Source organism: Protopterus annectens, chromosome 10.part0, assembly GCF_019279795.1.
Source record: "Protopterus annectens isolate FY-2018-M chromosome 10.part0, PAN1.0, whole genome shotgun sequence".
NCBI classification, from domain to species: Eukaryota; Metazoa; Chordata; order Ceratodontiformes; family Protopteridae; genus Protopterus; species Protopterus annectens.
In genome coordinates this window covers 286391708-286407969 of record NC_056744.1, presented here as the reverse complement: position 1 = coordinate 286407969, position 16262 = coordinate 286391708, and the positions used below count along the sequence as shown (strand labels likewise).

Genomic DNA, 16262 nt, shown 5'->3' with positions numbered 1-16262 from the left:
TCTCTATTAGATAAGTAATCATTTTTCTTGCTTTTTCTGTCCTTTTTCTGTCTCCTTTCTTTTCTTTTGCTTGTGTGAGTGTGGATATGGCTGAGAAACCTGGTTTCAAGAGTTGCTGCTCGTGTAGTCGAAGATGCCTTATTCCGACTCACATGAGGAGTGTCTTTACTGTTTAGGAGTGGCCTACCTGGAGTTTGAATGCGACATCTGTGCTGCATTCAACCCCAGGGCTGTTATGGAGCGCCGCAGTAAATTGCTTCTCAAGGGCTTGGCTCATTGTGGCCCCATGCCAGCGGAATCTCCCACCAAGCCCTCTCAGGATTCCAAAAAGGCCTCCTTCCATCTCAAAAAAGCCAAGGCTGTTGGATCACAGATCCCCAGAGCCAAGTCCAGCCTCTTTGGCTTTGGATTTGGGCTCTTCCGCTTCTAGAGCTTCAGATCAGCCCTCGTATCTGAGGTCTTGGCACCTCAGAGACACTAGGATCTGTCTTGGTGCAATCCCTTTCCAGATCCAGTCTCCTTGTCTGATCTGCCCAGCGCACCATCCAGGTAGTCAGATCCTGACTAACTGTCTGATCCATGTACATTATTGGATCCGATAGTTATAGACATCTCCCCCTCCAGATCCTCCAGAAAATTGGATCCAAAACAACATAGTCGGTCCCCTTCACAGGAACACAGATCTGTCGTATCCATGGCAGGATCACCAGCTAGGCCTGGCCATTCATCTGCATCCTCCAGATCTTCCAGAAGTCTGTTACTTTCAGATATGGTTAAGATGATTAGGAGCTTCCTCAAGGCCCAAATTGAGTTGGGTTTGTTGTCGTTCCCAGCCCAGATGGCCAAGAGACCTTCCCCTGTTACCGATTTGGAAAGGGTGTTTGCCTCAGCTACCTGTGGACTGAGAGCAACCAACTACATGGCACATTTTACCTGGCTTCAAAGGAATTTGATGTTGGAACTCACCACTTCCGTTATACAGTTGCTACCTCTGGAGAGCCTTAAGCTGGTCTGTCCTAAGTTGTCCACTCTGGCTTCCCTGGCTAATGTTTCAATGAAGTTGATCTCCAATGCGGCAGAGGCCACCTCTTGAGTGGCTGGCACAGATATTGCCATTAGATGGCACACCTGGCTTCACCTTTGTGGATTTGAGTACCCCTTCAAGGTGTCTTTTACTAATGCTCCTTTTGACGGTCGACCTTGTTTGGACCGTCCTTCAAGGAAGCATTGACCTGCAGTGAGCCAGAGGGCAAGACTCTGTCTGTGGTGGCAATCATGTTTTCTACTCCCCCATGATCTTTTTTAAGACTCAAAGAGGTAGTAAGGAACTTTGATTCTGCAGGACTCAGTCCTCCTTTCAGGATGCTCCCCAAGAATCCTCTTCCACAAGGTGGGGTAGGGGATTCAATGGTAGAAGCCACCCCAGAGGCAGAAGGGGGGGGTCCACAGAATCAGGGCTCCCGGGAACCTTTGTCACAGAAGCCTTTTCAGTACTTCTGAGGCACTGCCCGACTCTTCTGCCCTGGAGTCTATCAGGGGACATTTCTCCCTGCACCCACTAGCCTGGACAAGTCTCACCTCAGATCCATGGGTGTTAAAGATTATTTCCAGGGGTTACTTCATTCTCTTTTTTCAGCCCTCTCCGATTTGAAAATCCCTTCCAGACATTCTGCCCTGCCAAAGGGAGTTGGCCCACCTCGAGGTTCAAGACCTTTTTCCCAACAGGACAATGAGGGTCCAGAACTTACTCTCGCTTCTTTTTGGTGGCTAAGAAGACCGGGGATCTGCATTCCATTTTGGACCTCAGTGAACTGAACCTGTCAGTCGAGTTCCGGATGGTCACTGTTCAGTCCATGCTGCCTCTGTTGTGCTAGGGCGATTGGAAGTGCTCAGTGGATCTCGAGGATGAGTACTATCTTATCAAAATTGACAGACGCTTCAGGAGACACATGCACTTTTGGTTAGGGGCCAGTCATTACCAGTTCAGAGCCCTGCTCTTTGGACTCACCACTGGCCCCTGGGTGTTTACCAAATGTATGGGTGGCAGCCTGTCTCTGGCTACAAGGATTTTAGTTCTTTCCATACCCGGACGATTGGCTCTTCATGGCCCCCACGAGGCATCAACTATTAAGGCTACCTTTTATGCCCCTCAATCTCTTTCACCATTTGGTAATCACAGTCAACTTCCCCAAGTCCAACCTTTCTCCATGCCAACATTTGGATTTTATAGGGGTTCAATTGGACACGAGAGTTCTTCTTATTCGGGATCATGTCTATTGCTTGATGTTTCTAGAGTGTCCATCAGTCCATCTGATTCTACAAGCGCTAGGTTCGATGGCAGCTACCATCCAATTAGCTCCTCTTGCCAGGTATTGCATGTGAGTTCTGCAGTGGACCATAACAGTTCAGTGGTCTCATCAGATTCACCCCATGTCCATGACCATCAAGATTTCTCAGGTGTGCAGAAATCACCTTGCATGGTGGCTTCAGACTCAGGATCTAGTTTCAGGCAGGCCCTTTTGTCTTCCCCAACCCAAGGCCACAGTGACCATGGATGCCTCCCTGTTGGGGTTGGGCATGGCATTTTTAGGGCAGGACAGTTCAAGCCACGTGATCCCCCATAGAGACCAAATTGCACATAAAAGTCCTAGGGATGAGGGCAGTCCTAATGTTTCAAGCCTTTCAGGAGTGCCTCCCTTTAGGGACCATAACAATTCAAACAGACAGCATGGCAGTGGTCTTGGTACATCAGCAAGCAAGGGGGAACATGGTCTTATCCCCTGTGCAGAGAGGACATGAGAGTGTGGGAATGGGCAAGGTCTTCTAGGCGCTTTCTTCTTCCTACTCACATTCCTGGCAGCTCCAACATGCTGGCCGACAAATTCAGCAGGTACATCTTGAGTCCCCATGTGTGGTCCCTGAATCCATCAGTAGCAAATCAGATATTCTCCAATTCACATTTGGCTGCTGGGACTCCTCTATGCTTATCCTCCTACTCCTCTGATCCCCAAAGTATTACAGAAAGCTCGTGCCTGAAGACCCCTCTCATCCTCATTGCCCCATTTTAGCCTCAGCAGGCATGGTTTTTCCTATTATGGTCTATTCTGAATTATCCGCCCTGGATACTGGATCCCATTCCATATCTCATTTCCCATCCTTGAGGGCTTCCACTTCCCGATCTTTGGACTCTTCATTTAACCGCATGGTTTCTCTAGTTCAAGTAATCCTTTTGTAGTCCAGGCTTCCTTCCCCCATGAGGAGTATTATATTGGCCTCTCAAAAGCCATCTACTAAGAAGCTGTATTCCAGTTAATGGAAAAGGTTTTCTACTTGGTCTAGACAACGTAATCTGGATCCCTTTTCAGCCCTGATTACTGATATCTTACTCATCACACTTCAGTTAGCGGCCATTTGTAACTTCCACATTAATAAAGAGCCTACTTTCTCTTCCACACTGTGCAAAGCCTTTCTTAACGGCATTTGTCTCCTTAGACTGCCTACTAAAGATCCTTCCACACCATGGGACTTGACCTTGGTGCTATTGTCTTTGACACAAAAGCCCTTCGAACCAGCTACTTCTTGTGATATCGTTCCTGTCTTGGAAACGGCATTTTTAGTGGCCTTTACTTCTGCCAGAAAAGTCTTGGAGCTGCAGGCTCTAAGCATTAAACCTCCATTTTTGGTCTTCCACAAGGACAGGGTATCCCTTAGAACAAACCCTTCATTCATTCATTCCAAAAGTGGCCATGGAGGTTAACCTCAATCGATCAGTGCAACTCCTGGTTTTCTTTCCTAATTACTCTAATAAAGGGTAATACCTGCTGCATTGTTTAGCCGTCCATAGTCAATAACATTTCTATCTGAAAAGGACTGAGGAATTTTGGAAGTCAGACCAACTTTTCATGGCCTTTTCTCAAAATAGAAAGGGTCTAGCTGTTACTAAAGTGACTATTTCCAGATGCATTCCTTCATTTATGATAGCAAACATATGGAGTTATCCAAATCTGTTAAGGCCCATTCTACTAGGTCTGTGGCTACGTCGTCGGCCTTCTTAGCTAAACTTTCATTTTATGAGATTTGTGCTGCTGTTACTTGGTCTAATCCCCACACCTTTGTTTCGCACTGTAAGCTGGACCTGGTGTTTAGGAACAGGGCTTCTTTTGGTTCCTCTGTGCTCTGGCATATCCTTCCTTGAGGCCACCCAGGGCTCATAGTAGCTGGAGATTCTGACCCATCCATGATGAGTAATGGCACGGATAGCATCAGATAGTTATGTACTTACCATAAATTGGAATCTGTGCTATCCAGTGTCATTATTCATCATGTTCCCTCCCTCCTTCTCCCCGCCTTCTGGGGATCTGGTAGAGCTAGTATGGTTCCATAAAGGAATAGTTTTTTTTTTCCTACACAGAATTTTTTGCGCTCCTGTTTGTTCAGCAAAATCGATCGGAGAGTTAGAGGTCAGCAAGGGATTATGGGAAGGGGAGGAGCTTGAGCTCTGGATTTGTCCATTAATTGCTGGCTCGGATCTGACCTTGGATCCAAGACCCATCCATGATGAATAATGACACTGGACAGCACAGAATTCAAGTTATGGTAAGTACATAACTCTTTTTATGTATTGATTGCATGACTCTAGATTGCAAAAAGGACTGGTCAGGAAAACAAAGGTATGCAAATGTCTGTATACTTCCTATAAGATCTATACATGTAGTGAGTTTCGAGGAGACTCTTACTTCCTTCAGAACAGGTAATATATAGTCTTGATATGCACTGAGTTTTATAAATCATTTGATGAGCATGAAGCATCCTTGTTTTTCTGTCCAGACTATCCAACACCTTTTGGGGCCAGTCAGTCACTCCAAAATTGTAAGTTAGGACAGGAAGAGCAAATTGGTTTATAGCCTGGACTTTGTTTTTAGATATCAGTCCAGTTTTTAGTATTAATTTCAGTCTTCTAAAATGTTATTTACTGAGTTTTATTCGCATCTGTTCATGTTTTATTGTTGATCCTTCATCAATTCCCAAATATTTATAAACTCCCTATAGCTCAAGTTCATTTATCTTACATTTCTGTCCCAAACTGTTTTCTTGGTGTAGCAGCTTTTTTGCTTTAAAGGTTGTTTTTGCACATTTATCAAGACCAAATGACATTCTTATATCATTTGACCACTTGCAGTTGTGCTTTCAGTTTCTCATCTGATGAACTATACAGTTTTAAATCATCTACAAAAAAAAATGAGAAGTCTTTACATTTTGTTGTTTTCTGTGAGCCAAATTATAGCCATGACCCAATCTGTTAAGTAGACAGCTTAATGGGTTAAGGATAAGACAAAAGAGCAGAGGTAACAGAGTCACCCTGGAATATCCCCCTTTGAGTTTTTATCCCTGGAATAATAATTTGTCATTTACTATGGCTTAACTGTAAAGTGGTTTACCACTGTTTCATGGTTGCTCTAATGTCAGTGTAGAGTGCATCTTATATATTTTTAAGCACTCCTTTATCTATGAATGTGGGATACTATCAAACGCTTTGGCAAAGGTGATGTCCCTGCAGATTACCATATTAATAACAGCACCCTAAACTCTAAATCAGTGGTGAGAGATTTGGGCACACAGGTTGAAAACAACCTTACTTTTGATTACCATGTCTCCATGGTGGTAAGGAAGGCCTTCTACATTGCTTATCTCATAAGCAACAGCATAGCGTCCAGAACAAAAGAGGTTACGACTCCCCTGTACTCTTCCCTCATCAGGCCAATAATAGAGTACAATGCTTCCCTTGGTGTGTACCTTAACAGGTAGCTGGAGCAACTGGAGAGACCTCAAAGTTTCCTCACAAAGAAAAGTCAGGGTCTTTAGCAAGTATCTTATGCGGACAAACTGGAATCTTTGTCACTATACTCTGTATCATATAGACTACTCAGAGGCGACCTGTGACTTGTATACAGAGCAGCCTCTGATCCTGCCTTAATGGAAATGCTGCATATTCATAAGTCAAATGGTACACAATTCAGTCGCTCTAAGGACCTTAACCTAGCATGTGATATCAACAAGACTTGCTGGAGAGACTGATATGTCTACCAGAGGTTTCCTCTCCTCTGGAGTAAACTTCCAATACAGGTTAAACAGAGCCCCTCATTAATCCTTTTTAAGTGTAACTTGGATGATTGGATAGGAAACTGCAAATTCACCTCAGGAGTTTCACCTGTGTCCCTCTTGGATAGGCACAGTTGGTGCTGATTTAGATCTGCTTATACCATAGAACATATCTCTAGACCCTTAAGGGAACAAAGGTTGAACGTGGCTAGGTCCTAGGGCCATTAGTCTAGTAACCTCCTATGAACCTATGAAACAATAATGGTCGAGACCATAATATTGAAGTTTTGAAACTTCGAAATTGTAATAAAAACAATTTTTTTTACATTTTTGCAGGAAGACAAGCCCCCCTGCACCCCCCGCTAAATAAATAAATATACTAACTCTGAGATTGCACTATAGTGAGGAAAATGGTAAATTTCCGATTCTGTGCTGTACGACGATCCCCATTCAAAACATTCAAAGTTTCAAAACCTTCGATTTTATGGTCTCGACCATTTGCAGTTCGAAGTTTTGAAACTTCAAGTTTGTGAAGGGAATCCTTATATATTTATTTGTTTATTTATTTGTGTTTTGTTAACTGGGTTAGTCCAGCTATGCTGGTGGCCCATTTTCAGTGAAGACCCGAGGAGAAAATCTCCACACAAAGAACAAGTAACAGAGTTTATATAAGCAGTAACTGGAATTTGGTTACATAACTACATACATTCATACCATATAAAGAATATGAGTACAAAAGCAACAAATATTCATGCAATAATGGAAGTTAAGAAAGCATAACCTATAATCTTGACGAGTGGATGGGAAATAGAAAATACACCTCGGAAATTATTCCAGTGGCTCTTCTTGATAGAGGCATTGGTAACTAATGTCGGGCAGCACAATGCCAGGGATATCTATGGGCTAGGCTTGTAAAAGCTCCAGGGCCATTAGCCTAGTACACATCTATGAACCTGTAACATCTACAAGTTTTGCGTTTAACAGCCATGTGTGCTATCAAAAAGAAAGTCTTGCTTTACCAACTTGATCATTGCCCCCCGTCACAGTTTGCTGCTGGCTTCAACTGACTAACTAAAACCTTTAGATTTTTTATGTAGGTGCATCACCAAACAAATACATACTATTGCAGTCTGTCTAGCTGTCTGTTATGTTTTTCAGTGGCTGGGCTGTAACCGTTCCATTCTGTTGCACAATTTACTGTGAGATGAGTTTTTTTTGTCTGTGGTATTAATCACGGTACAACTCTCCAGTTAAACCAGTAGCAGACAACAAGATTTTCTTGTATATTTTAAAACAGACTTCTGATGCAGTTCAGGACATAGTAGCATAGCCCCTTTGTAAGATGACAGTAAAGTGCATTATAAGTCAGCAACACTATGTTGTCTTAGCATAGTTATAACATGCCAAGTAAGGGTTCCTTATTTTTGACGCATGATCTGCATTATTACTTCACTTTAGTTTTTACCTTTGTAGATGAGGTCTTTGCTTTAGTTTGGAAATGTAAACATTTCAAGTTTGCATACAGTTACTGTATCGCACGTGTGTGTGTGTGTGTGTGTGTGTGTGTGTGTGTGTGTGTGTGTGTGTGTGTGTGTGTGTGTGCGTGCAAGTTATATTTTTTTTTTTAGTGGACCTGCTCTGCATACTACAGTTGATTATTGCTGTTGCGGATGACTTTTTTATATCTGAAAAAGACTACCCCATTCATCAGTTACTAAATGAATAAATAAAACTGGCAAAGGCATAGTTCCATTTTTAGAGATAACTTTTGACTGTAAGAAATGTCAACAACTTTTCAGTTCATTCTGTATTGCATGCAGTTGAGGAATAATGAGATTTGATCCAGAGTGCAGCCTTGTGCATTTTTCCCTATGTTCTACTATCTTAACTCCCATTAGTGATGCAGACCCCAGGTATCTTTGGGTCATTATTCTTGGCTATCTTCATTTCTGTCCCTCTAGATTCTGTCTCTGATGCTCTCTCTCTCTCTCTCTCTGCCTGTCTCTGCATTTTCTCTGGCTTCCCATTCATTTATTCTTGATCAGAATCTCTCTGAGTTGTCATTACAAAGTGTTCTTCCCTTTTTAAAGATTTGATCCCCCACTCTAACTCTGTTGCAATCACTGTATAACTTCCTTTTTAACATTCCTAACCATTTTAACTATTTCATCCATTTTCACTTATCTTCCTTCTATTCCTTCTAGATAACACTCAAAATAAACTTGGGTTAAGTGCACCTGTGATAGTTTCTGAAATGTAAATGAACTAATTAATTTGTTTATAATTGCCACATTGTACCCTTTAGAACTTTCATCCCTCTAACTTTCATATTTTCTAAAGCTGTAAATAAATGTGTTGATGTCTAGTACTAACAAATTACTTCCATAGAGCTTTTATTTTTGCTTTTGTAACAGTGTCCTTTATTTATTTTATCCTTTGTTGACTGGGTTAGTCCCACTAGGCTAGTAACCTCTTTTCAGGGAGGCACTTAGTGGTATATATACTGTTAGGGAAAATTTGTCAAGGACATTGGAGTACTTCCCCTACTTGTTTTGAACATGGATCTGTTTTGTGGTAATACTTTTAGTTTCTGGTCTGAGCATGGAGGTGGCTCTGAGAAGCCAAGAGTAGAAATAAATAATGATGGAGTGTTTGGAGCATAGCAGTAGAATTGTGGGGTGATTTGTTGATGGAATTAGTGAATGCCAGTGAACCTTAAAGTGGTACCGATATTTTGTGGGGAGACTTAATAGAGAAGATACAGGTAGAGGATGTTCAACAGGTCGAGAACAGAAAGTTATATACTGAGATGATAAAGGCTGGAGTGGAGAAAGAGGGAGAAGGAAAAAAGCAACAAATATAGGAAGAAATTTTTAAGGTACAAGTTGAAAAAAAATAAGGAAGGTGAACTGGACAGATACAAGGTATGAGATGAAATCATAACACCTTTAGGAGTGAAGTAAAGTGTTATAAATGTAAAAAAAGCAAAAAGGCATGACACTTGGGGATGGAATGCAAATTTAAAGTAATAGAAGTAGATGAAGAGATGGTAAAAAAAAAATAATAGAACAGAATCAAGAAATGGAGTGTAGACATGGAGAAGTAGTAAGGAGTGTGCAAATAGAATGTGAAGAAATAAATAATTTGGCGCTTAAGGAAGAATCACAAAAAGTTATTAATGAAAGTTGTAATTTTAATAAAAGGGATGAAGAGTATGGATTGAGTGAAAGTAAAGAAATAAAAGGGAATTTAGTTAAGCAGAAAATAAATTCTCTTAAGAGAGTTTGAGAAAGAAAAAGGAAAACTATAGAAGGGCATAATAAAGAAAAAAAAAAGGAAAGGGAAAGGTTAGGTGTAATATAAAATTAACATTTTGTGTAAGGTACTTACATTAAATGTTAACAGTTTAAGAGTATTGTAAGAAGAATAGGCATTCTTGAGTGGTGTGAAAAGCAGGAAAGTGACATTATTATATTAGAAGATACTAAGTTTTTTAACAAAACAAGAGAGACGGCAATTAGAAGTATGTAGGGGGGAAATGTAATTTGTAATTTAGGGATTGACACGTGTTCAGGAGTAATTATTTTAAATAAGAAGATGATAACAATTTTGGATATTGCTTTTGTTATTGTAGGCCAAGCTACAATTCTTGATGTAAGATGGAAAGATCAGGCTTTTAGAATTGTAATGATTTATGTATATATGACACAAAAAGAAAGGGAAGAGATATTCCAAGATCTAATTCATTATGTAAGAGTAAACATGAATATAATCGTAGCAGGAAATTTTAATTGTAATATAAGGCAGCAAAAAAAGAAAGCATATAATGTTATGAAGATGTTAGAACTTACAAGGTATGGAAATATATGTATTTGAAATACGAGTATTTGGACTTATAGTAGAGGTGAACATAGAGACTATTTTTTTTTATTTCATCAGAATTGCAAATTGTAGAAGGAGTTTTGTGGACAGTTTTTTTGGATCACAGGGCAATCTGGATTGCTTTGTAAAGTAATTCTGATTACATAAAAATAGGAAAGGGAATAAAAAGGATTAACAAAGTTAAATGGGATGATGAAGGGAAGTCTGATATATTAAATTCATGACAAGGTCATGTGGAAATGAGATTGTCCAGAATGTTGGCTGTATCTTAAACAAAAATATAAGAAGTGTAATGTAAGTTGGAAGAATATTAAAAGAAGGAAGGAAAAATACAATATGAAAAATTAAGGTCATGTTTGTTTAGAAAAGAAGGAAGAATGTTATTTCATTAAAGAACAGGACTTGTAGGATTTAAATAAGTATAAACAAAGATATTTTTACAAGGAAAGAAGGAAATTGCACCATATCTGAGCAAATTTAGTAAAGAAAATGACTATCATGAAGCAAATGAAGGACATGTCAGGTATGTTACATTGTACACAAGGTAAGAGTATGGAAATATTAGAAAGGCATGTTAGAGAAAGTTTTAGAGGACAGATAAGATTTTGAAAAAAAGGGATTGAACTGGAAGAATTGGAAAGTATTTTAACGAAGATAAATTTGGAATGAATCTACTGCAGGTCCCTATGGAATAGAGTATAGAATGTTTAAGACTATGACATTAACTAAAAAAAAATACTTTTTAAAAAGTGTTAAATGAAAAGGATTCCAATATAAAGTGTTGTTTAGTGGTATAATTAAATTGATATGGATAAAAGGTGATAAGTGTTGGAGACCTATAGCTATTAATAATATATATTATAAGATTTCCTTGAAAATTTTACAAAAAAGAATGAAAGACACATTTGGTAAGATTTTACATGAAAATATTTATGGTATAAAGGTAAAACGTTCAGGATTTGTTATTGGTGATTAGTGAATTAGTGGATGACATTTTATATAAGAGGGTTCAAGCAAAAGATGACTATAGTGCTGTGGTTATTACATCTGTCTTGTATGTAGAAGGTTCTGTGTTCAGTTCCCAGAGTTAATAGTGGGCAATTTAAATAAAGCTTTCAAATCATTTCACTGTAATATCTTATGGAGAATATTTGATATTTATAATATAAGTGACAAGATAAAAAATGTTTGTATTACTGCATAAAAGTTAAGTATTTTTAAGGTGCAAATAACAGTTGGCTTAATGAAGAAATTGTGCTTGAAAAAAGATGTAAAGCAAAATTGACCAACGAGTAGAATTATTTTTGTGTTAATAATGAATGTGATTTCAACACATGTTAATAGAGAGACAATAATATCGAATGTATAACTAATGAAGGTATAAATATTCCAGTTATGCTAACATATGCGGATGATATTTTTATTACAAAAAATCAGAAAGGAATGATTAATGTGATAAATTATTTTTAGGATTTTATACAAAAGATTTTTTTTCTATAAATATAAAAGTCAAGGTTTAGGTTATGAAGGTATGTTAGGAGGTATTAAAAGTATAAATATACTTGGACTAAGTTTTGGAAAATGGGAAGACACGAGGTATATGGGAAGAAAAATTTAAGGTAATGAAAAAGACATATATGTTTTGGAAGACCTTTAGGTTATCGTTTCGAAAAATATATTTGATTAATTCAATTTTACTAGCTAGAATTGCATATTTAGCATTATCCCACTGACATCTGAAAAGGTATTTTATAGTACTATTTTCACTTTTTTATTTGGAAATCAAGATTGAAGCCAGTAAAAGGGGAATTTTTATGTAAAAAAAGAAGGTGGTGAGAGGTTTAAAAGTATGTAGGAATGTCAGGATTTTTTGTGGAGACTAATGATACAGAAATTACCAGTAAAAGTAAATATGTCTTATAAAAGCAAAACATAATAAAAATTGCATATGTTGTAATCAGTCTGAAACCAGTGAACTTGTTTTCTTTGGCTGTAAAAGAGTTAAAACATTATGTAAAAAGGTAATAGACTTGAAATACTTAGATGTAAATAGTTTTAATATGGAGATGGAATGTGGATATTATGGGGATAGAATGAGAAGTTATGTTAATAGAATTAATAAAAAAAGATGTTTTATATAATTTGGTTGACACAGAATCAAAAAGAAATTATGTGTAATGAAAAGTGGGATTTGGAAAAAGATGTTAAAAATAAGATTTTGGCTGTGGAAAGTGGAGTTGGGGTCCAGTAATGCAAGATGAGTAAGTTTTGTATTAAAAGGAAATGTGATGTTTCAGGTATGTGTTTGTAAAAACTGTAAATTATTGTAAATAGTGTACATATTGTAAATAAGATAAATTGTATATGTGTAATGTAAATAAGTGTTATCTAAATAAAGGACCCTTGCTCTTTTCGAGATGTGCTTTGGGGTCTTTTAAATCTACCTGAGCTACCACCGACTCAAGCAGATGGGGTCTCAGTTTAATAGCTTGTCTGAAGAATGATACACCATGAGTGCAGCATCCCTTAATGTTGCACTGCAGTGTCAATAATTTATCTACCTGGTATGGGAATAGAACCCACAACCTTCTGCACCAAAGGCAAGTGTGCTGCTCACCAGCACTGCAGCATAGCAATACATACCATTATTATACTTCCAGAACAAAGCAGTACTGAAGGGGATAAGTGTAAATGTGTTAAATAGCCATTTTTGTAAATGAATAAATTGTCTGCCCTGATCTAAGTCACTGACTGAATTATTATATTTAGACATTTGTCAGTAAAGTACATTTTGCTTACCGTGTTAATGAATGAATGTCATTGTATTGTACAGTAAAAATTTTATATTCCATATTTCTCATAAGCATTTTATAACCTTATTGTATATTGTCCAGTCTTACTATATATTAACTGTATAACTTGTTACTGTTCTACTGTACAGTTGCTGCCTGAGCTTGGATCGTGGCTGAAAAGAGTCATGTGACAAGCCCACCTACCTGGTTAACAAATAGAATGAAAGAATGGTGTACTGGAGTGGAAATGTCCATTATCTGGTGTGGCACATTAGATTCCTATAGATTATATTAAAATAAAAACAGCATGCTTATACAGAAAGCATCCACATACCTTTTAACTGTCTTGAGTTTTGCTTCAGAATTTTGCTCCGATCCTAATAGTTTGTGATTTTGTGCCAAAACTTTGAGTTAAAGTCACTAATTAATTGCGGACATTAAAGTTGCAGATTTCTAGTCTTTGGCAATGTATATTAGTGCAAATTATCTTATTTTGTCAACTTTGAAAGTAAATGCTGCCATTATTTAAAAAGCATCCTTGATTATGACCGTTTTTGTAATTTTTAGTTTTGTACTTAATTTCAGAGAAAAGAGTCTGAATGTTTGGGCACCAGTGTTCGTCATGTTTAGTAAATTGTGTAAATTACAATGACAGGGAAGCACACGTGTACAGAAGAAATAGGTTTCTAAGCATTTCCAGAACTCTGTATGTTAACGCAGAATGTGAATGTGCAACCACTGTCTTAAGTTAGCACAGGAAGCAAATGTGCAACCTATGTAATAGAAGGTCACCCTGTTAGAATAGTGTAGTGTATACTCCAGTTCCAAAACTAACAGTCTCCCGTGTTTGGCTAAAATGAGAAAAACCTATATTTTTCAGCCATACATATGCAATAATGGTAGCATAAAAGATAGTTTGCCTGTATTGTTTGTGTTTGGTTTGCTGCTAGCATCATGCAGCTGTCGCACTCCTCCAGGTGGTGTAATTCTGTGTGTTCTTTTATCCTGCTGTTGTGATTACTTTTGTTGTGTTGGTTATCTCTTTTCTGGTTCTATCCCATTGTATGATTATTTAAAGATTCATAGCTTGTTACTAGGCTAAAGACCCGGGGGGGGGGGGGGGGGTCTTTCTAAGCCTATCCAAGTTTTCCTGAAAAAATAATGATGTTCTATATCCACATAGGACATTGAGAACCAGGCATTTCTAAGCTACCTCTTTCCACAAGGGACATGGATGCCAGTCCTGGTGTACATTTCCTGTTCCCCATCCACTTGTCTAGGTTGTGCTTGAACTGGGTAACAGACAAACTTGGCTTCACATGGATGAGAATCCTGTTCTGTAGGAGATGCACTGTTTGGGACACATATCTGTCTCTCCAGCATGTTCTGTTTAACCCACAGACAAAATTCAGGTCCCTAGACCTTGTATTTCTGGTACTCTTTGGCGTACAAATATGTAGGAGATTCATAAGTGAAAATTTCATTTAGTATTAAGGGTAACAAAATGAATATTTTTTTTCTAGACGATGCAGTTGTATTTCTTGATATATGAGCTATTCTTTATTATTGTCAAGCCATGCAGATGGGCTTTCACATGTAATAAGCAGCATGAATTATTAAAAAAAAGTTTGGAGACTTTCCAACTTTAAGAACTGATGGAGGGACTGCAGGCGCAGATGCAGCTGCTTTTTTTTTTTTTGGAAAGTGTTCGTGAACACATATGGTGTCTACTTTAATTTATTTTGTTTTCTTACAGTGGGAGTCAACATGTTTTACATCTGTATTATTGTCTACCTCTATGGGGACCTGGCCATCTACGCAGCAGCTGTGCCTGTCTCACTGATGCAGGTGACTTGGTAAGTGTGACATTATTAACTGGGTAAGCAGAAGGACCGCGTGCTGTGGTAATGTGTTTATGGGCATTAAATGAGTGCATAGCTGAGCAGGACATTCACATACTTTGGGCCTAGCATCTGCTGCTTCAGCTATGAAGGTAATGGAGTACAATATGTTAAGAATTTCCTACCTCTGTTGAAGTACTGGTGCAGTATCCGTTCTTGGATATTAAACACTTTTTGTTATATCGCAAAGCAATTCATTAGAAACTTTATCTGTAATTTTACAGACTGCTTCGACAGTATTCAGCTATTCTCTTAAATGCAACAGAGAAATCTTTTGACAAATATACTCCAAATGGTCATTTTCTGTCCATACCAAACTGCAGCAGGACACAGTGATAAGTTGGGCTGCTATCGTATGTAAGTTTCCCTGACAATTTTTAACATCATGTCCATTTTTAACCTAGCATAAGTATTTTTAAATACACTGATTGTTATATCATGCACATTTAATTACATTTCCTGTCACTGCCCTTCCCAGCGTAGTGTTGTGCTGCTCCTAGTCTGTGGAACCGGCTTTTATTGATATACACCTTGTGTTTCAAAGTGCACATTTAAGGGCTGCTGTTTACACTGCTGCAAAACTGCTTGTGTTTCTGCTGTTTATGCTCATCATGACCATCAAAAATGAGTTAAAACTCTTAAATGAAGTCAGAGTGCACAACTTATTCTTTATGTTGTGAAAGTCCTTTTACAAATTTCTGTTCTTGAATTCAGGAAATCAAGCTTTCATCTGTGTTAACTGGAGTCCAGCTCTTATAGGTCATCTTTTGTACCTCTAAGTTTGATGTAATTCTCACTTGTTTCTAAAGCTATCATCATCCATTGAAAATATATTATCCATTAAAAATATAATACACATGCAATGCTCATGTTTCATTCAAGCACATTTCTACAAAAAAAATCTGTTTCATTTATACAGAAGATACATTGATGTTCATATTTCATTAACATACATTTTTTGAAAGTTATTTTGTAATTTAATTACTGCATGGTTTAGCATGGTTATGCAGAATTTTCTTCTTGATTGCCTTCCAACCCGTGTTCATTGAACAGATGTATACTATTCTTTAGCTTTCATTTTAATCCCATATGTTTGTACTATAAATGTGTGATGCCCAACACACACACACACACACACACACACACACACACACACACACACACACACACTTTTTTTTCCCAATTTTTAACAGAAATTCAAATATAGGGACCTATAAAGTAAGTAGAAAAAAATTATACAAATACTTTATGTGTGGGTATGCATATAATGAATATTGTTATATTACTTTATATCACCAATGAACTTTCATTGACATGAATTACATTGTGAAACTTCATTATCGATATTTTTCATCAAAATGCAAAAACAATTGATTAACGTGACCACAAATGAAAGAAATGTTTCATTTCCAATCAACTACAAGAACCAGAAACTTTGTTTTTCATGGGAGGCTTTGCCTCTCCACAGCCCTGGAAGTTAAGTGTATTAACTCCACGGTTGCACAAATGCAAAATAAGAGGATAACTCAGAAATTATGATTCAATTGAGCTATATGACACATTATGGCACAAGATGACTGCATGCTGC

At 37.9% G+C, this 16262-nt stretch overlaps 1 protein-coding gene across 1 annotated transcript in view; it reads left to right on the top strand.

Annotated features, from left to right (window-relative positions):
* The window catches only part of TMEM104 (transmembrane protein 104), a 1389603-nt gene that overhangs the window by 534812 nt on the left and 838529 nt on the right, over window positions 1-16262 (top strand). Inside the window, exon 7 of the mRNA XM_044085161.1 lies at window positions 14530-14629. Within this exon, the coding sequence (XP_043941096.1) occupies window positions 14530-14629 (100 nt within the window). The remainder of the gene's footprint in view (window positions 1-14529; window positions 14630-16262) is intronic.